Source organism: Equus przewalskii, chromosome X, assembly GCF_037783145.1.
Source record: "Equus przewalskii isolate Varuska chromosome X, EquPr2, whole genome shotgun sequence".
NCBI lineage: Eukaryota > Metazoa > Chordata > Mammalia > Perissodactyla > Equidae > Equus > Equus przewalskii.
The window spans coordinates 95,716,648-95,738,563 of record NC_091863.1 but is presented as its reverse complement, the minus strand read 5'-3'; the positions used below and the strand labels follow the sequence as shown (position 1 = coordinate 95,738,563).

The following is a 21,916-nucleotide window of genomic DNA, read 5'->3' as shown; positions in this document are numbered from 1 at the left end:
AGGAAACCCAAGACATGAATGTGCAATTGGCTTACGTCTAGACCCTAGAAGGCCCCGGGTCAGAAGCCAGAGAGCAAATAGAACAGGATGGTCCGTGGATGCATGTCAGGGGGTCTAAGAGCCTCCAAATCTATGTGCCCATGTGTATGGCTTTTAGCTAATTCTCAAAGGCAAAACAACTGATATATGTTTCCTGTTTACACAGAATGACCCCAGAGAGATTTGATGAGTATTTTACATTTGCTTGTTTGCTGGGTCAATTCTAGGCTCTAGCCCTATAGCCAGTGTGCCAGGGAGACTAAGTCCGAGAGAGATGTGGGGGGCAGTCCTCAAACTTGCCAGACTGGGAGAGTTGGGGGTTTGACGTAAGCCCAAATTTAGCATGTTGTCCTGATATGCTGAACCACCGCCAAGTCACTGCAATATTGTCGGGCTCTCATGTTAACTTTGGTGCCTCAAACAATTATGGCTTAGGACATCCTATTAAAGATTGTGGACTTTAGTAAGTACAAAATTCGTATACAGAGAGTGCATGAATGGGCTTCATTGATTCAGAGGAGATCTGTAAATTGTATGCAAAGTGTATTCAAAATTGTGCATGCGTGTGCGGCTTTTTCTAGAGAGCAGATACCTAATGTTCCATGGTTGTATGTGACACAATCATGGTGACAACCACTGAGATACAGCAACATAAAGAACAATGAAATAAAGTTAATCTGTTCGGATGACCAAAAAGTCAGGACAAGGTCATCTTGGCCTGGAAGGATTTTCAAGCTTGTGCTGCCTTTCTGGAAGCTACAGTGAGAGCCAGAGCTGTGAAACGGAGTGGCACTGATGGTACTTGTGAGGGACCCTCTGCTGCCAGAAGCCTTATGTCAAAGCGAAACAGGGCTGGGGCAGCTAGGAAAGCCGTTTGATGGAGGCCTTACACTGACGAAGGGCCTCAATGTTTGAGGTTATCACAACAAGGCTATTTTTCATACAGTCACAAGATTCACCGGCAGGACCGGACAAAGACAACATTCGTCATACGACTTAAAGTTTGTGTTCCACTTCCAGACCATACTGCATATAGTGCAGTACAAATTAATCTTTATATAAATCCCCGATTTATCTCGTGAGTAGCAAAATTACGTTGTATTAAACTACTGTGTAATTAAATGTGTGAATGTGTTACCACAAATTTTGTAACTTTCTCTTTGGCATTTCCTTGTGTTTGTTTGTTCGTTTGTTTGAATACATTGGAAGGATCATTCCATGGAAATGGTCTGGCCCTGTCTCAGCCATACACCTAAGCCCGTCTGTGTGCTGTTCCACAGTGGACCGGGAGAGACGACGGGCTGGTCAGAGGGAGCAGGGGATGAGCCTGCGCCGAGTCACGGGAAAGGCTGTGAGGATTTCTCCCTTTGATTGGTGAAATCTCCCTGCCATGGTGAGAATGAGCGCTCTGGAAGCAGACTGCCTCGATTCATGTCTCCTTCCACTGCTTGATTGCTCTGTCCCTTCGAGCAGGTTCCTTAACCTCTCTGGGCCTCAGTTTCCTCCTCTATAAAGTGGAGATGGCAATAGTACTTGCCTTCTAGGACTGTTGTGAGTGTTTTAAAGAGCACTTTGAGTGGTACACAGTATGTACTCAATATCCAGTGGCTGCTACTAGTATTATTATTTTTTATTGTTGTTATTTCTCCTTGAGTAGTGGTAGTGAAAGGAAACCTCTCTAGCTGGGAGCTCCTGGGCTGGGGACCTGTAAATGCATTTTGTCATGACCTTAGTGGAATAAATGATGAGGATTCAACTGCTTAATTCCACTGAAATCCTAGGCAGGGGGAGAAGTTTCAGTCTTGCGGTTTGAAGGGGGTGGGTGTGGGGACGACCTTAAGCAAAAGCACAAGAGATCATTGTCTATTATGTACACTGCGACAACCTCTGAAAAGATCTCTCAATCACAACATCATGGCGTCTCCAGAAGATCTCTGTTCAAGGACAACTAATCTAAGAGCCAGAACCAGAAATCCGGACTCCTAACAATTTGCATGTCCACGTGGATTCATTTTTAGGATTGCTTTTCCCTGAAAACAGCTATTGGCATTGGAGGTAAGATTTGAGATGGAAAAAGGAAAAAGCCCCAGAGCCATGGTGTGCTGGAAAAACTGCACCCATCAGTTCTCCGGGAGGGGAGCCCCAATTTCTAGTGCAGTGTAAATACCCCCACCGCGGCTGATTTCAGCCACTGACCTGATGTTGCTGAACGTGGACTTGGAAGGAGGTGCTCAGTGGCGTAGAATTTCCCCGAGACAGATGCAGTGGACCTTAGTAACTTCAAGGGCATAGATAAGAGCAAAAAGTAGTATGATAATCAGGAAATGACAAGCTTCGGGTATTTATTACTTTATTTTTAATGTAATTTATTTAATTTTAAGTTTATATAACTTATTTTTTAATAATGGCTGTGTTTAACAATCACTTTGTAAAATTTCTGAAATCTTAATAATTGGCCTTCGTGAGCCAGTATGAGCCAGCTCCAGCACACCGCGGCCGGCGCCCTGGTTTACGTCTGGTTGATCAAGGTGAGGAGATTCATCTGAGTCCACTGTCCCAAAGCCTTCAGATCTTATAAATCACAACCAGTGACCTGATCCAGTCTTGCCAACTCCCTTCTTTCCCCCTTCTACCCCTGGCATTCCCATTCTGAACACTCCAATCATTATTCAAAACATGTCCATTCCACCAATCCCCACTTCTCCTCCTCTGGTCCAAACCCTAGGTAGGGGTGCTCCTGGGCTCAGCACCAGGTGGCAGGCAGTGCCGAGAGGACTCCCATGGCAGTTACATAATGAACCCTGACTTGGCCAGCAAACTGGGCTCTCACACGCTAGCCCTCCCCCGACCCCGCCACCAGGAGCCTGAGGCACAGGTCTTCCCAGAGACCAGTTGGTGGCTTCAATCACGATAAACAAAGGTGTGAGAAACTGGGCCCTGCTTCCCTGTCAGGAACTGCCGTCTCTTTAGCCCTGAGCTCTGCCAGGCTGAATTGATCACAATATTCCATATGACAGACCAGTGCCCTATGGATCACTAGATTTTTTCCACGTGCCTGGAATATTCTTCAATCCTGTTTCACTCTTTCATCTGGAAAACTTCCCATCCTTCAGGGTTCACCTCCTGCATTGCCTCCTCCAGGAAGCCTTCCCTGAACCCCTCCCCAAGCAAGATTAGGTGCCTTTCCTCTGAAGTACCAGCATGCTGTGTGTAATGCTCTGTGTTTTCTTCCCTAGGCTGTGAGCCTCTCAAGGCCATGGACAGTGTTGTATTCTTCCCCGTAGCCCAATGCCTAGCATATAACATGTGTCCTATAAGTATTTGCTCCATTAATAAGTGAATGAGTTGGAGGTGTTAATGCTCTTGTAGGGCCTGGACTAAGAATTGCCACTGTAGCTGAGCTTCTATTTTCCTGGCATTTCCTATAGGCGGAAACACCTCTGGCGAACACCCTCACATCTGAACTTGGAGGTAGATGTGAGTGGCAGAAGACCTCTTTTCCTCTTCAGTTATTTTTTTGGAACCCATGTCAATGATTTTATTCACCTCATTAAGTAATGAGAAAACCTCACGTTACAACCTGTTCCGAGGAGAATTCAAAGCACCTTTCTCCACTTAAAAAATCCCTTCATCTACGGCTGTATGGCTCTGTATCGCTGAGGGCCGACAAAAGCTCTCCCCTCCAGGCACCTGGCCTCCAGTGGGAAGGACTGGGTTGACAGCCTTCTTTTCTTTGTGAAGCTCTTTCATTAAGGAGCTTTAAAAACATTCAGGAAATATGGAAACAGGCACTTGATGGGATCATTGGACCTATGAACCAACTCTGAAATCTCCTGCTTCTGGTCTTCATGTTAAACAAGATAATGTTTATTTGGAGGAAAAAATATAGGAAACCTTTTTATGATCTGTCCTTTGAAAAGCAAGGCTAAATATGTTTTGATGGCCTGCCACAGAGGGCCATATGTGGACAAATCAAAATGATGAGAGGAAGCCTGGGATCCAGCAGGTGACTAATGAAAGTAGAACTTGGGGCCAGCCCACGGCATAGTGGTTAAGTTTGCGCACTCTGCTTTGGCGGCCCAGGGTTCGCAGGTTCGGATCCCAGATGTGGACCTAGCACTGCTCGTCAGGCCATGCTGTGGCAGCGTCCCACATAAAGTAGAGGAAGACTGGCACAGATGTTTGCTCAGCGACAATCTTCTTCACAAAAAAAGAAAAAGAAACTAGAACTTGTTGAGTGCTCGCTATGAGCCAGAGCGTGATAAGCATCGACTCATGTAATCCTTGCAACAACCCTGTGAGGCAGATACTCTTACCGCCATCATTGCGCACCGTGAAAAGTGGGACACAGAGACCTGAATGAGTTCTTTAGGGTCACTTAGGTGTGAAGTGGTGGGGCAAGATTTTAACCTAAGTAGTCTGACTCTAGATCCGTGTTCTCAACCACTACACTTTACCAATATTTGATAGACGGATAAACGAATTAATGTACTGGAAAGCATTGTGGGTTGTAGGGCTGTCTGTGCTGGATCAGGACCCCAAAATCTGATTTTATTCCAACTGGGATATGGATCTCAACTCTTTCTATGATCATCAGGACGTTTGGGGGCGGAGGGGTGTCTGAGCTGGCAGACGTGATTCTGAAGGACTCCTCGTGTCCAGCCTAAAGCAGCCTGCCTCTGATCTATTGAACCCAAACTTCTGTAGGTGGGCTGGAAGTTTCTCCCAGACAGCAGGTTGTGTGAGAGAAAACCTCCTTGAATGGAGAAGCAATCTAAAGAGAAAGGGTGGGGGGGTCAAAGAGAGAATGATCCCCAAACAGGCCTTTCCAAATAGGCTGCAGCTGCTTTAAAAAAATTCTTTGTTCTTCCTGATGAAAACTCCGTCTTCAAGATGCCGCCATCATTCATGGGGTGAGCTTCCCCTAGTGTGTAGAGTGTGCACCAAATGTTGGGCTCTCGGTCCATGTGGGTCACTACCTCACGGAATGACCTTGAACACTGTTGTGCAATCACAGTTAGCTTATCTACAAAATGGGAGGACAATATCAGCCGCAAGCAGGAAGCTGGGCTGGATGATTTCTTAAGGCCTCTTCCAGCTCTAGGATATATGGCTCTAAACTAAGGGGTTGCAGCATTCACATTTTCTCATTCATTTTACCCTTTGAATCTCCAAATTTATATTCCTATTTTTTTCAGTGACACAAGAATATTCAGAGCAGCCTTAGAGGTGGTTAGAGGGGAGAGCAAGCTGGGCAAGCTGTGTTGACAATCCTGAGGCCCCCGAGTTTGTAGTCACTGGGGAGAGAGGACCTCATGGAGGAGGGCTCCAAAGATAGAAGAGGGGTAAGTCTTTGGGGGACTAGAATTAGAAAGAAGATGCTAGGACACAGGAATTGAGACGTGAATAGTGGGCCTCACGAGAGACAGTCTAACCCACAGAGTAAGAATAACGATGGTGGGGTCAGACAGCCCAGCCTCCCTGCTCCCTGGCTGCATGGCCTTCAACAAGTGGCTTTATTTTTCTGAGCCGCACTGTCCTCCTCTGTAAGAGACGCACAATAATAGCACCCACCTCAGGACTAACTAAGATCATGCTTAGCATAGTCCCGGCACATGACTCACGTTCAGTGAATGGCGGCTGCTGTTGCTGCTGCTTTGCTGCCATCGTTACTGGAGGTTCCCCACCGGGGATCCACGAACTGAGTTGTTCTGGGTCTGTGGCACTGCATGATAGGTGGCTCATAATAGTGGTTAAGGGTGTGGGCTCTGGAATCAGACTGCCCAAGTTTTAATCAGTATGAGCACAGGCAAGTAACATAACCACCCCGTGCTGCCATTTGCTTTCCTATAACATGGGAATAGAGATTTACTTCATAGGTTATAATGAGGATCTAATGAGAAGCTAAATGTTCAAAAACCTGGAAAAGAGCCTGGCAGGCGGTGAACACTCAATGGACATTATCTGGGCCTTTGGATGCCTAAGCACCTAAGAACATGACTCATATTTCCTGAAGACATGACAGCAGTCTTGGTTTGGGCATAAGTGGCATCCCCAGTTGGGATGGAAGATCAAATCCAGTCACTCTGAGAAGAGGATGTATGAAGTTCTGCCTAGGAGGAGGTGAAAATGTAGCCACTTCAGTTGTTGTTAGCCATTTCCACAACCCTTCCCTCCTTCCCTCCCTCCAATTGGAACTCATTCCTGTAGACTGCCTAAGGAGAGGGGCTGAGCTCCAGGACATAACGCTCCCCCAGCCCTCACCACTGGTCCTCTTATGCAAGTGCTCATTTGGGCTTGTAGGAGGAGCGAGTGGTCCTGAGCACGTAGCTGCATGCTAGGGGTGGCAGTAGGCATCCTGATGTGCCAAAGGGGCAGTGATCTCCCCTGTTTCCATGACTGTGTTGAATGTTCCTATAACGCACCTCTAAAATCCAAGAGAAGCAAGATTTTTATAGCAAAACTGGACTTTGGGTAAGTGGGCTATTTTGGGACTTAATTTTGTTGCACTTGCGGCATCCAGAAATTGTTGATATTGACTTACTGGAAGGTAGGCAGTGTTCTGCAGAGGGGTTTAGGGGGCAGCACTTCAGTAAGCAGAGGAAAGGGTTTTTCAGGGCTTTCTAATGCAACAACATTTGCTAATGTGTGTATAAGTGGACAGTAAACGTGGATAGCCAGTCAACGTGAGCATAGGTCAAGATGGGAAAATCAGTAACAGAAAACTGGAAAGGGTGGGAGAAGGGGGCTCAGAGATCTAGAGGCAGGGCTCCTTGGGGCCTGTACTTTTCTGTCTTGACCAGGGCATGCCTCTAGGTTGGGCTGACCATTGGCAAGTCTGGCTGGGAAGTCTCTGCATTACGTGGAAGGGAGTACTGACACCAGCCCCTTCCCATCCCACCTCAGTCTCCCGGGAGTGAAGAAATCATAAGGGAGGAAGGCAAAGTTTAAACATCTGGGAGCCGGTGGGTCTAGGGCATTTCTCCTTCCCTTTTCTTGCTCCTATCTCATTTTGAGACTGGGAGTTCCTTCTAGGAAGGTATCTTTGACCCTGGAGGACTCAAAGGAGCCAGGGTGGATCCCAGAGGAGAGGAAGCAGAAAGTGTTGGCTTTGGTTTTGGCTTTGGCTTTGCTCAAGGCCTAGAGGACAACTGCAAACAAGACTTTCTTAAGAGATGATTCAGCCCAGTTCTCCAGAGAGAGTCAGGCAGGCATTCTGGGCAGAAGAACTGCCTTAGAAGGAGGATTGTGCCTTTGGCCAGAGCGTACTCTATCTCATGGGAACCGGAGAGTGGCAGACTGGGCACGGAAGGGCAGAGTCAAGCATTTCCTCTGGGGCCTAGTGGGGCAGGAGTTCTGATTTTTCTCAATTGCCCAAAAGATGGTGTTACAAAGAACAAGGTCAGGCCCAAGTGGAATTTTTTATGATTTCATTTCTTTTAATTGTCCCACTCCATACGTGTTTTTTTCTTCAGTGGTAAAATAGAACTTGTACGACGTCATCAATGGCCTGAGACTAAAATCAGTACTGTAAAGAAGATGTGATGTTGCTGAAGCTCTCTTGCTGGAGTCAGCTCGGTCAATATTGCTTATTGTCCCAGTCAATTTTACCAGTTTTCCTGTCAAAAGGTTCATGCTTTGGGCCTTAGCTGTGGCCTATTGCTGAGAAACAGTTTAATTGAAATAAAAACATGTAATTTGCTTTAATGACCATTTTATAAAAATGCCAAAGAAAACAGACTAAGTAGTGTGTTCTCCTTTAGGCAAACCCAACATATGAATGGATTTACAAATAAACTAGGGGCGTATGATTGGCAAAATGCTTCAACGTAATTCTTTAAATAACAAGCTTTTCTGGTGCATTTTTAAAACAATTAATTTATGGCCAGGTTTCAGAACACATCAGTCACATTAACCAGTTCACACCTGCCTCACTATGCCCTACATAAGAGCTTACTGTCTGAGTGCAGGTCTCTTTCCCTGAAAGATCATCTGGTCAAATGTGTTACAACCAATAGGAACAAAAACAAACTAGATGTTCCAATAGCTTTCCTTTCTCTTCAGCTTCCAACAAAATGATCCTGAAGTTATTTGGGAAATTCTTGCCCTAAGGTTGTGGGTAGAATTTTGTTAGATACAAAGTGAGACAACAGGAAACTTTTTTTTAATGAACAAACAGCTTTCACAGAGACTGTCTATATCACATTGTTATTACAACATAGATGAGCTGAAATTTTTCTTCTGTACAGATTTGGAGGAAAGAAAACCCTAAAGAGAAACCAAGCATACAGAGGTAGTTGAATAGCAATATGGAAAAAACAAAAGCATTATCTTAATTCCCCTTTCGGTTCATTACAGTGCAAGAGTAAAATGGCTGCTTAACAAACAACTGGAATAACTAACAAACAGACAAACACATTTGCCACTGTTGAAATGGCTTGCTTGATAGTTTAATCCTGGCATTACTGAGGACTGTATAAAATGATGGAACTAGTTTATCTAAGATAAGCCTATGATGCCACATTGACCTATTTGCTCTCCTTTTATTTTGTTGTTGTTTATTCTTGTTGCTTTGACAATAGATAAATGTTAAGCAACTTTTAAAACAATGCATTAAGCTACAATATTGCTTTGTAAACTTGTTAATCACATTTGCTGCAACAAATTTTTAAACGGCTACAGAGTCACGAAGCAAAAGCTTTAGAATGACACCAGGAACGGAGATTACAGGCACTTCTCTCTCAAGGTTAACTTAGAGCATTTGAAAATACCCATTTGTAAGTGAAAATATCTTCATTTCACCTCTGGATGTGCATAACCCAGATTATTAAATAGTTGACAGTGGAAGCTATCATTCTAGGAGGAACTAAATGAATACATTTTACATGGCTCCTTTTCCCTCTTTCTCTCTGTACTCAGGAAGGGCTACAGACTGCAGCCCACGCAGCCAGCTGCTTTTCAGAACTGTCTTCGATCATAAATCAAAACCTCATTCTTCAAGCCCAAGAATGAGCTGAAAAATCTGTCCTTTTCCATCATTTGGGCTGCCTTCCATTTGCATCTTTATGACACACCTCTGCTATGATTCTGCCTTGGCAAACAGAAATGGATGCAAAGTCAACAGGTCAGGAACTCAAGCAGTGAGTCCCTGAATAAAACTTCCATCTTGGAAATGGAGTTGGCACTGGGGAACACAGGCCCCAGTGGATTCCAGTCTATCAACGGTAAGCCATCTGTTGATGGTAAGAGACCTCTGGGCACTGTGAACCAGCCTCAGGAGCTCCACTGTTCCAACAGCCAGTCACAGGGGATGACCTGAGGCCAGGCCAGCTCCACAGGCAGAGCTGGAAGTGCCACAAGTGCAGTGACTTGACTAGCCCTGTGCTGCTGAGCAGCACAGGGCTAGAAGCAGTTGGCCTTCAGAAAAGGCAAATTGTTGAAATAATCAGTTCTCTACTCTGCTAAGTAAGGGGCAAGCACACTTTTCTCCAAGTTGTCTACAGAAAATTAGTTTTATCATTTTCCATTTTCTACATTTTGCTGGTTATTAGCTAGCAGCAGTAGTACAGTACATAGCAGAAAGGCATAATGTCTGCTTGGTACCTAATATATACACACATATACATACATACACACACACGTACACACAAATATATATATATATATATATACATATATACATATACATACACACAGAAAATAACCTACTAGGAAAAGACCAGGTGAGTCATGACGATAGGAAAACTAACCAAATAAATGGCACTATCTACCAAGGGGGAAGTCTTGGCCTTCTGGCCTAGATTTAGCTTTCTGTTTTTTCTCTCTATACTCTTCATTCCCAAGCTTCGCAGCAAAATCAATTTACAAGCAGTGAAATGGTCATGTCCAACTGATCACCCCGTTCAAGTACACCCCAAAGAAAGCCAAGGCTTAGCCTTGCATTGTGCCTCCCACGGCTACTGAAACAAAAGCTTGCTGCACAATAACCCAAAGGCATATCTAGGCTGCTGAGAGTAAAGTGCAATTCTGCCTAGCCAAGACCTCTAGCTGTGGGAGTTTGGTACTCACTCATCAATGTGAAGCATCCTATGATGTGGAATTTTACTTAAAAAATCAAACTTCCCTTTCTACCTAGATTAAGTAGGGATGCATCAGGTAACCTAATTTTACTTAACCTGCAACTTCTTATGGTGAACTTCTGGGACGCTTTTGTGACTTGATTGCCATGTCTGTTTCATAAAATTATGTGTAACACAAACAATTTAAAATGTTAAAAGTCTGCAAAGTAATGGGTTCCAAATCAAGCTTGGCTATCTGCTGGCTGGCTGTGTTACCTGGGCAAAGTACTGAACACTGCAGAGCCTCAGCTCTCTCATCCATACTATGGGGATGAGAACTGCCCTCACAGCGTTGATGGAAAAAAGAAAGAATTTCATCAGCTCACGTATGTGAAATCGCCAGGCTCAGTAAGTGGTACACAGTAGGTTCTCGACACGCTTTTGTTGGGGCAACATAAAGAAATACCATGAACTAAACACAAAAGTCGTACACCGTAAACTCCGCTCACCCTGGCGTGGCTGAGATTCTCAGTACACTTTGGGGAGCAGGGACTGACGAGCTGGTCATCCTAAAGGAGCTGGAACGCAAGGCTCCCAGTACATCAGAAATTCCAGACCTCCAAACAACACTGCTTTTTGGCCCTACTGAAATAGGAAAAGGTGGCTGGCACAGAATTCTCCCTTATCTCTGATCCTCATTTGTCCTCCCATCTTTTCACTTTCCCAAACAGACTTGACTCCAAAAGGAATTACCTGTAAAGCATCAAGTTATGGTCCAAAAATCAGTGCTGTGGATTTCCCCAGCCAAATTTAAAGGGGTTGGAAATGGGTATTGTGTATAAAGGCAGTGTTTTATGCAAATACAGGCCCCTGATGATATTCCCTAACTATGAATAATCTAATCATAGTTATTATTTGTTGAATGTCTCCCATGTGCTAGGCACTGTGCTAAGTGATTTACATATATTACCTCATTTAATGTTATAACAACCCTATCTGTGGTATTTATCACTACCATATGCTAGATGAGGAAACTGGGGCTCAGAAAAAGTTAAATCACAAAAGTAACACATCCAGCAAGTGGAGAAGCTTATGACGCTTTTCTTTGTTGCATTTACACTAGAAAATAGGAAACTATGGTACTAGGACTGTGTTATGACCACATGGCTGGGCACGAAGTAGGAGAAAGAGCTTTTAACTTCCCGCTCCCTGAGCCTGTTAGAGTTTGCTTGGGCAGTACCCACGCCTACACTTCCATTCTCCAACGGCCCAGTCTGGCTCCAAACATCAAACCTGCTAACATAACGCTCTGACAACACAGCATCCATTAAGAAAGCACAGAAAAGGTCATTTGGTTTCTGCTTAGATGAATCTCTTTTATGTTGCCTGGATCATCTCATTTTCCCTTTTCTTTTTCTGGCTACAGGTGATGATGGAAGAAGTCAGACCGATGACTTGAGGCATTAACTTCTCACCTTAACAGAGTGGATGGGCTGCAAGAGGAATAACGCACTGCAGCTGCCCGGTATCTCACGGAGGTGGGGGGGGGGGGGTTGGCTAGAATTTGCGTGAAGGTACGAATGGCATGATTCACTTCTTCCCTGCCCTAACCTTTCCACTCTGTCATTATAACAGTCCCGTACTCACGGTATTTTTCAGGCTCTCCTGGCACTAAAGGAATCAAACCAGCACTAAGCAAGCTGAACCAGGGCTCACTCTCCCCTCTTTAGCCACCATTCTTCCCTATACTGAAATCTTTGGCCCATTGCCACTAGGAGGAAAGGCGGTGCTCAGATAAAATCGTGGACTAGTTGATTCCTTCAAAAAGATTTAAGAACCAAAAAGATAGCTTTGTTTTTTTTATAAAGGCTTCTGCCCTGTCTAGCTTCCTCACACTTTTAATAATGAACAGTCTTTCATCAAGTGTTTCCGCACATGCCAGCCAGGTCACGACCCTCAGAACCCTCAGAAGGGGTGGGGTATGGAGGCTAGTTGGGCATGGCTGTGACACGCCAAATTGAAAAGCATTCCCTCTGAAGAGTTAAATATTATCCTGCCTAAAAATGCCATTCCTAACTGCACTGGGGAGAAATCAGATACACTTATAATTAGATTGCTGAAATAAATGCCTACAATAGATTGTAATAAAAGACACTCCTCTGATTCATCTCTTCATTCCAGAAAAATAATTCCTTCAGCCTTGCTCTGTATAGCACATAGAAAATGGATTATTTTACTTTACCCTGGCTTATTCCATAATCTATGACAAATTCCTGAAGTATTTTATATTGTTGAGTTCAAAATGAAAACAAAATGGAATCTCTGAAGATAGAGGATCTTAGCATGGTTCCGAACTTCCTTTAAGCATCCAATTGGATAGATACAAAAACGCTTCAAGAACTGGGACCCTAGGTAGTAAAAAATGGTTAAAGCAAAAATGGCACGTTTCTAGTATTGTTACTTCCCCCTAGGTACATGGTAAACCACATCAATAAATAAAGCAACCGACTTTTCAGTAACGTACACTTAAATAGTTACAAACATACACGTAGAAAAACAAAGGATACAGTAGTGCAAAAAATAAATTATTAAAACAGAAAGAAGTATGAACATTATTTTACACAATGCTATATAAAACCTGAACCATTTGGAATGAGACCTCAAGTCAGTGAAATAACACAGCCACATTATTAGTATCTTTGCTTCACATTTCAACCACACAAGTCATTCTCCTATGAAAGAAAGAAAATTAAAGCAAAACCACTTTAAATTTTCAGAAAATTTTATGTCAAAATCAAAAATTTTTTTTTTTTCTGGGCTCTTAAACACCTCTGCTGTGCATGGAGTTGTGCAGCATGTCAAGAAGCATCTTAAGACAGAAAGTTTCAAACAGGTCACGTTCTTTTGGTCTTTCTATCAATTCTCTCTGTGATCAACAGCAAGGTAACGCCTGTTTGATACTTCTGTCTGTTAAGATGTTATTGCAATTAGATATATTTACAAGACGACTCCCCTAGGGCAGTGGGGAGGGAGGGAGCTCCTCTTCAGCAATCCTCTCTCACTAGTTTTGGTTTCGGGATATAAAGGCCAGGACACGCCGAATACCATTCAGTCTATCCTTTAAGGACTTCATTGCTAGGAAGGGGAGCTGAGCTCGGCTCTCCAACGGAAGAACCGCTAACGTCCACCAGCACCAGGCTGGGCCATTTGGGTTCATCTGCAACAGAGAAACACAGCGGGTTCATCCTATTCCCATGGAAGTGATGTCAGTCTGCAGGTTTCCAAAGCCACAAGGTAAACATCCCAGGTGGAACTGCTTCTGTGTGTGGCACAGACTGCTAATTGCCCCCATATCTATTTCTCCCTTGTCTTAGCTGGGCATATAGCCCCCCACTAAAAAAGACCACATTTCTCAGCCTCCTTTGCGGTAGATGAGGCCATGAGACAAAGTTCTGGCTAAGGAGATGTAAAGAGAAGTGATATGTGTAACTTCTGAGTCACACCCTGGGAAAGGAGCATGTGCCCTCTGCCTTCCTCTTTCTCTCCCTTTCCCAAAGCTAGAACATGGACATCGTGATGATCAGCCTACTTCAATCAGGAGGACGAGGGCAACATTCAAAGGATGGTAGAGCTTTGTGTTGAAGGAGACCAGGTGTCTGAATGACCTCATGGAACAGAGCTGCCCTAACCCTCCAGGACTTACAGCTTCTATCTTGTTTAAGCTATAGTTATTTTTGTTAAAGCAAATGGAAATGGTTAAAGTAGTTAAAGCAAATAAACCAATATCCTAGCAGATACACTACACTTCCTGGCCAGTGTGATTTTATAAGCTGGACTGTCCACTACTTAGTCTCTTCCACTTCCTAGATTCTGTTTAGGTCCTTTGGACTGATGCATAGAACATGTGGGCCTTTGATTCCCACGACCCCCAGGTTTTGCATGTCTCTTAACTCCCTTCATTTTCCTGCTTCTGGCTGAAGGCAACATAGTCCACATGTGCCATGTCACTATATAGGGCCACAGCTAGCTTCTCCCCTAAAACAAAAGCCTGTGATTCACAGCCCACATTGGGCATTCACAGCCCAATGCACAGCAATCTCACTTTGCAAAAATTCCAACTAGAAAACACATTCACGTTAGAAATGTATTCTGTCCCCAGGTTCCCTTTTAATAAAGACTTTCCCATTTGACATAAATCCTTCACCAAATTTCTCTTTGTAAGCAGCTTCCCAGGCACACATTTTGGACACTGGTAACTTATTTCCTACCAAGCCCCAAGTGAGCTTTCTGCCTACAACTTTCAGAAGGTTGCCTTTAGGACTGTGGAGAACCACATTCTGGTCACACCACCTACACGTGGGATTATTTGCCTCCAAATTGATTCATCTGATTCTCTCCCACTCCTCACTGCCCCCTTTGCTTCTCTGTCCCTCTAGCTTCCTTCGGATTCTTTTTCATCTCTCACTGCAATCTGTAACATGCTTTCCCTTCTAGTATCAGTTCTGAACATCAGATTGACATATTCTGAACTTTCTTTCCCAGGGTCACTAACAAAGATATTTAAGCTGATGTTAATACTTGTGGATGTTTCTTAGAAAACTCCTCCCGAGGCTTAGAACATTCTTATTAATGGGACCACTGGGGCTGCAGCATTGACTGGATCAAACTGGATGGGTTTTTTTGTTTTGGGGTTTTTTTTTGCTGCTGCTGCCAAAGTGATATGATAACAGTCCTAATAAGAAAGGAACTGAAACCCAAGATTTCAGCTTTCTGTGTCACTGATCCCTTATGAATCAGTCTGTGGTATCTGTGTTTTCTCTTGTGGAAGATGCTGTTATCATTGCTGATTGCTATCTTCTTCCTGACTGGGGGAAAATGCTTTCCAGAAGGTGAAAGGGAACGTTAAGCTTGATCATGAGCTTGCTCAGAGCTCTGCTGTAGTCCTCAGTCACAGTGGCCCAGAGCCAGGAGCTGGATCATTGGGAAGCGCTAACTGGCCTTTCTCCCTCGACACTCACAATGCCTTTGCATGGGGGAAAGGAGCCACCTTCGTGGTTTGGAGAAAGCAAGACACTTCAGCCCGTTAGGAAACAGACTGGTGTTTTACAGCTTCAGAATGCAAGAAGAAGAGGGGACTTCAGAGATCTCCTCATCTACGACCCTCCTTTCAGAGATGGAAGAAAAGTTGAGAAAGGGGAAGGAACTTACTCAAGGTCACACAGCTAGAGGGGTAAGTAGGCCAGTCTTTTGGCAGGGAAGTCAGAATATACATGTTCTATTTTACTACTGTGACAGAATCAGGAATGCGTGTAAGTAAAGAACTGAAAGAGTTATGGAGATGATGATATAGGAGCGCCAGCTCGGAATGTGAGAAAGGTGACAGTGGGGAAATATTTCACTAGGAGATCTCCAGCCTTGCCCTAGAAAGAGAGTATTCCCTGATTTATACCAGACAAGAAAAGCTTGGTAAAACTTCACTATCTCCACTTTCCTAGAGAGCTTCTGATCTGTAGCTTGATCTCTCGAATGGACCTGTCTCCCCAGGAAACAGACTGGTCCAGTACCCTCTAATGAACTGCCTTCTGGTATAACTCAGCCGAGGGTAAATTTAAAGATTGAGTCAGTTTTCTCAGGAAAACTTGCTCACCCCTGATGAGGACACTGACAAAGGTATAGATCTGAAGGGCTGCACACTGAGGGAGCTGAGGGTAAAAAGTTTCTGTGGTCTTGCAGTTAGAATCCTGGAAGGTAGCTGGCCCTGCCTCCTAGGTCCTGAAGCAAGGCGGGGGAGAGGGTTATGAAGCTTCCTGGAAGTGGCGGCCTTTGGTCTTAGCTCCCAGGATACCCTTCTCTTAAGCCTGGCCTTTGCATGAATCTCGTCACCATTACCATGCTGTGAATATGGATTCCCACTGAAGGTTCTTCTGTTGATGGTGTCTGTGTTCCCACTTTCACCAGACTTATTTCTCAAAACCTGTCTTGGAGCCAAGTTCCTACTGCTTTCCTTTAGTCACTCCAGTTCTGACCTGGGATACTTTTGGTCTTACCCATGATGCCCACTGCCCAGCCAAATGATACCAGCTTGGATGCATCTCCCCTCTTTACACTTGATTTTCTGGATGGCAACCACACACCCATCTAATCACAAACCCCAGGCTCTCTCATCTGGTGGTGGCAACTGACTACAAAGAGACATTTTTATATACCTGGGGGTCAGCATCTTTCTCTGGCATTGGACCAAAGTGATTGAGTATCCGACTCTTCAGGGATGACTTGAGTGAATGAAACCACGATGCTGCTTGCTCATAGACACAGTTATGTAATCCCATGAGCTCAGCACAATCCTCTCCTTGAACCTGAAAGTATCAAAGTGGAAGTGAAGCATTTTGTACCTTCTCCATCACTCCTAGAGCCCCTTTTGACACCTGACTCTCTGAGCATCCATCCTGTCTCTCTACGGAAATGCTCACCCATCTGGCATTCTCCTGTGTGGTATGAGAAAGGCTTCTCAGCCAGATGATGGACTGTGTGTAAATACTGCTGAGGATGGAGAAAGGAGAAAAGTTCAGCTGGATAAATTAGCTGAAACAGTAAGACATACAGAAAACCAGAGATTCAAACTGGCCTGAGTGGAGGCATGCTGTTAAACTAGGTTATGCCGGTTTATACCTCTGTCCTTTTCATTTTTTACATCTGCTTTCCCATTGCTCACTAGGAAGAGACACAAACGTGTCTGTGTCTCAGTGTGTAACTCTATCTTTCAAGTGAAATACACTTATTCGTTGATTAGCTATTTATTAATCTTGTACTATATAGTGAAGGTAAATATAAATGAACGTGGGATTATTTACCTCCTCTTCTCATTAGTCCAGAAAACTAAGGAGTAACTGGACATGTCATCTTTCTGCCCTACGGGATGATGGATTATTGGGAATGGCTCTTATCCAGCTTGCACATTTAAAAATACAAATGTGAGTGTGAATCTACAATTATCTCAAAAGTTTTAAAATGTAAATAAACCGGTAAATAAAATACATATGTGTAGACCCTGCTCCAGATCTATCCCTTGGCATCACCAACAGAGACCTAACTCCTAGGCTGAATGGGCCCAGGGTTGGTCTGGCTTAGCATTTCTTTCTTCTTCCTTTTTAATTTTTTTAAAGATTGGCCCTGAGCTAACATCCGTTGCCAATCTTTTTTTCCTTCTTCTCCCCAGAGCCCCCCAGTACATAGTTGCATATTCTAGTTGTAGGTCCTTCTGGTTGTGCTATGTGGGACGCTGCCTCAGCGTGGCCTGAGGAGCGGTGCCATGTCCACGCCCAGGATCAGAACTGGTGAAACCCTGGGCCGCTGAAGCGGAGCGTGAGCACTTAACCACGTGGCCACGGGGCCCGCCTCTGTTTTGGCGCTTCTTATGCATGAATACAACTCAGCAACTAAGCAGGGAGAGCCAGGCCACTGGGCACTCTCATCGCCATTCCACAACCAAACAGCAAACCAGCAGCATTCAACATTGCCGCAGCAATTTGGTGAGAAATCCCAAGGCCCCCAACAGTGCTGAGAAATCCTTTCGCAACCATCTTTGTCTGCCAAGCTACAGGGATAGCCTGGCTTTGAGATTCTTGGCAATGGCCACCCTCACCTTTTGGTCTTCAATGTATTCAATGTCGGCTGTGTTGTAACCATCCCGCTGACCCTGATGGAGGACCTTGAAGCGCCTCTTGCCTATGCTGTCGACCACTGAGCGGCCATCGGCAAAGAATTGAACGTTTCTGATCTCTAGGATGCAGCCATATTCCGCAAACCTGTTTATTGGGAACGGAGTCAAGAAAGTAAATTCTTGATGAGTTGTTTCCCTGGCCTGGCCCCCAGCCATTTCTGTAACCCCAAGCTGCGCCTCGAGGGACTTCTGCCTATTTGCCTATCCCAGGTACTACAGCTACAACTACACAATAGGCAGTGCCTGTGCAAGAAAAAAATCTTAATGTATTAGTAGAACTGCTGCCATTTATTGATCACAGACTACGTTCTAGGTACTGTGCTCAGTGCTTTGTGTTCGTTATGAACACACCAATCCTCCCAATAAACCCAACGAGGTAGGTGCTATTACTGTACCCACTTTGCAGATAAGGAAACTGAGTCACAGAAAGGGTAAGTAACTTGCCCAAAGACAAACTCGCTCCAAGGCTGGAGCCAGAATATGAACCAAGGCAGTTGACTCTAGGGCCCATACTCTTACCAAACAAGTTTTACAGTATATACCACCCATTTAACAAAATATTAATCCTGTTCCTTTAAATAGGCAGCCTCTCACATCTAAACTAGGGGCCAGAGGGACCCTGTTCCTTACAAATGCTCAGGGTCATGAGCTGGCTAAATGTCAAGAGCTCAGGAGCTGTGCCTCCTCATCTCCTGGGAGGACCCCAAAGTAAAACAAAAACCCTCTCCACTCAACCTCCCTTTACTCACATAGCTCCTCACTTACCCTTTGACAGGATCACCAAGGCACATGCCGAACTGTCTTGTGCCTGTCTCAATGCATCTACGAATCATCAGACGGTAACAAGGCTCAAAGATGTGCAGGGGACAAGGAACGGTGGGATAGGCCATAGTACACACAAAAATCGGCACATTCTTATTTAAGCTGTCAGGAAGAGCAAATGACACGGATCTCAGAGCAACGGAGCAGAACACAGAAAGGCTGGTCAAACATCACCATGTGGTTCCCCCACAGGAGGGCAAGGAGACATCAAGTTTTGAGAGCTGATAAAAAATAATGAAATGCAACTGATGCTGTGGGCTGAGTCTCATTCTCTGGTACAGAGGTTAGCCTAAGGGCTAAGAGATTAAAATTGCCACTCCACACATTCTAATTTGGCTAAAGAAGTTCTCTAGTACCTTAACGTTGGGGTGATAGTTATGCTTCAAATTTTTTCTTTCTTTCCTGCTTTCCACTCAAAACAATCTCTTTGGGTGTCTTGCCGGCAGTATGGGGGAGGGTACTCGTGGTAAAAGTCGACCTAGCTCTCCAGAGGGATGGTGGGGAAATCTCTGCAAGGTCCCCGTGAGCATCTCAAATTTGCAAAGCCCCCAGAAGAACTGCATGGCAGGCCCAGTTGGGCGGAGGAGGGAGCAACAGAGAGGCAAGAGTAATCCAGCTCAGTGATGCTCAAACACTCCTCTGTGTCAGAATCACCAGGGGCCCTTAAATCTAGACACCTGAGCTGCAGTACCCCCAGGGACACTGGCGCACTTGCTCTAGAATCAGGACCCAGGTGTCTGCCCTTCAACAAGTACCCACGAAGATTCAGACACACAGCCTGATGGGCAACCACCAATGGGGCCAGCTCCTCCTGAATCACTGTTCTCTTATTTGTCTAGTAAATCTAATATAGGAACATCTGAACCTAAACCTACTGATAGAAGATATAAGATGATCTGCCCAACTCTCAAAAGGATTAAGTTTAGGATTCCTTTAAATAGAAATCCATCTAGTATATTCCAGTGTTCATTAATAAGACAGTAAATAATATCTGAGAGGAGGGCTCCAAGAGACTGAAGGTGAACTTAAGAATTAGAGGTAAAGATAAAGATGCCCTGAGTAGATCTAATATAAGTCTATGAGAAAAACGGATTTCATTTCTAGCTTCCCAGGAAAACATGTTATTTAAAGTGAGAGGCACATTCAGCCAATCTGGTGGCAATTTAGAAAAGTTCTCTACAGGGTGGGCATAAAACCAAGACAGCTTTTGCCATTGGGAACCTCGCCCCCAGGATGCTATGAGGATTCCACTGGGGATGGGGAGGTGGGAGGGCGGCAGTATGAGAGGCAGAAATTAGTGATTGCCTCCTGCTTTTTCTGCTACGTGAGCTGTTCTTCCAGCCAGGCAGAGAGCCTGGAGTCCTACTTCTATCTCCATCCCTACGCTTCACGGCTCACAGTACCTGTGCACAGCAGAGGAAGCATATAACAAGCAGCATTCTTACTATTACCACTTGTAAGTGCTTCCTATGCACTAGCCCATTTGATCTTTATAACAAGGCCATGAGGTAAGAACTATTATTATTCCCAAGCTACAGATGAGGAAACCGAGGCCCAGAGAAGTTAAGTGACTTGCCTAGAGTTGTGAAGTATACTCACTTTGTGGCAGAACAGGGTCTTAAGCCCAGGTCTGGCCGACACCAAAGTTCTTAACCTCATAGCACCTGCTTAAGTACTTGAAAATAGTCTTGTGTATACTTCCTAAGTTCCCCTGATTAAGCTACTCCAGTTTACTTCTGCCAGCGACACCCAGTTACTAGTGCCAAGATGTGAGCTGGTCAGTGATTTGGCTTATGCTTCTTCAGTGGTGTGCTGGCAAATGTTGAACAATGGCTCTCCAGGAAGAAGAAATCCCAGTTTACAGCATTTGCTGATTTCCGTGGTGTAAATACTCTCACCACGGCCAATTGCAAGCTACCAATGTGATATCACGGAATGAGGAGTTAGGAAGAAATGTGCATATTCAGCTTTATGAGCTAGTATGAGTGGAAATGAAAATAGAAACATGCATATACATACTTAGAAAGTTCTTCCATTTCCTCTTCATAAAGCCTCCTTCGTTCCTTCAGTTCTTCTGGAAGGAATTTAGCTATTAGCTCTTCCATTATCACATTTTTGCTGTATTTTCTTGATGCCAAGCACTATATGAGGAATAAAGCAATTAGATACTATGCAGTCATCAGAAAAACGCAAATCACTTCTGATGGAATCAGTAAAATAGTCAAACGACCCATATATTGGAGTAATTTGGACCCAAACATTAGCAGCTGATATTATCATAATGTATGTATTCTTTGGATGTCAGAGTTTTTAAAAAAAAACCACACACAATAGATTACTTTTATAATTAGAAAAAAATATTTTAACAAGGGAAAAAGACCTACATTGAAGTTTTAAAAATCTCATAGCTTTCCTAAAACACTGAAATTGAGACCATGTTATTGTTAAAAAAAAAATGGGGGGGGGGGAATCCCTCCCTTTCTTTTTTCTGATTATTGTGTTTACAAGTTCACAGAAATGGTCTCCATCTGGAATATGCTGAAAATCAGTGGTCAAAAGGTTTAGGGGACTAAAAGGCAATTTTCAATCACTGATCCTTTGCTGCCCTGCCCCACCCCCACCCCAACTCCGATGCTTGGCTTCTGGACATTGCAAGTCTAAATATTTTTTTCTGCTCTAACTTTAGTGTTTTTTAAAAAACCAGCTAAATGCTAATGATTTTGTTTGTCTATTTGTTTTTTTAATATACCATCTAGGTATCACTGAAATTCTGTTATAAACCATGATTTCTGAACCAAATTCAGGCTCAGGTGCCACTATTACTCTCCTCCCAAACACCCCTCCCCCATGCACATCCAGGGATCTGTAAGTATTGGGTATTTAACGACGTGAACCAGACGATGGGAATTAAAACATCTGCAGAGAATTCCTTGCTATGGAAACTACCCACACAGACCCAGCAGGGGGAGCTCCTGAGTATAAAATGGCTGGCTTCAGACAACGTTTCCTTTCCCAGTCGGGCTATGTCTGTCTATTCTGCAGTGAACGTGACTGGAATAAGATATTTATCTATCTGGAAAATGGTGTAAGTGTGACCCTTTGTGAATATACAGATATAGATGAGAATCTCTTCTAGTCCGAGTCTGGGACCCCACAGCATCTGCCTCTAGGATGCCTTATCAGCCACTGCCAATGCCTGGCTGCAGGAGAATCAACTGCTTTGCCCAGTTCCAGCCCTTGGGGAAAAGCAATGACTCAGAAGGTAGCCAATCCAAGA

At 44.3% G+C, this 21,916-nt stretch overlaps 1 protein-coding gene across 13 annotated transcripts in view; it reads right to left on the bottom strand.

Moving 5' to 3' along the window:
• Positions 1-2,173: 2,173 nt before the first annotated feature.
• The window catches only part of LONRF3 (LON peptidase N-terminal domain and ring finger 3), a 152,949-nt gene continuing 133,206 nt past the window's right edge, over positions 2,174-21,916 (bottom strand). For 10 of the 13 annotated variants that reach the window (XM_070606012.1, XM_070606007.1, XM_070606008.1 and 7 more), the window contains 5 exons: positions 20,659-20,780; positions 18,583-18,741; positions 17,740-17,902; positions 16,304-16,453; positions 8,182-13,314 (listed from right to left, as the gene is read on the bottom strand). In XM_070606012.1, coding sequence (XP_070462113.1) covers positions 13,159-13,314; positions 16,304-16,453; positions 17,740-17,902; positions 18,583-18,741; positions 20,659-20,780 — 750 coding nt within the window. In that variant the 3' untranslated portion in view covers positions 8,182-13,158. Of the gene's footprint in view, positions 2,318-8,181; positions 13,315-16,303; positions 16,454-17,739; positions 17,903-18,582; positions 18,742-20,658; positions 20,781-21,916 lie in introns of those variants that run through there. The other 3 variants (XM_070606006.1, XM_070606001.1, XM_070606004.1) reach the window with 2 other exon arrangements.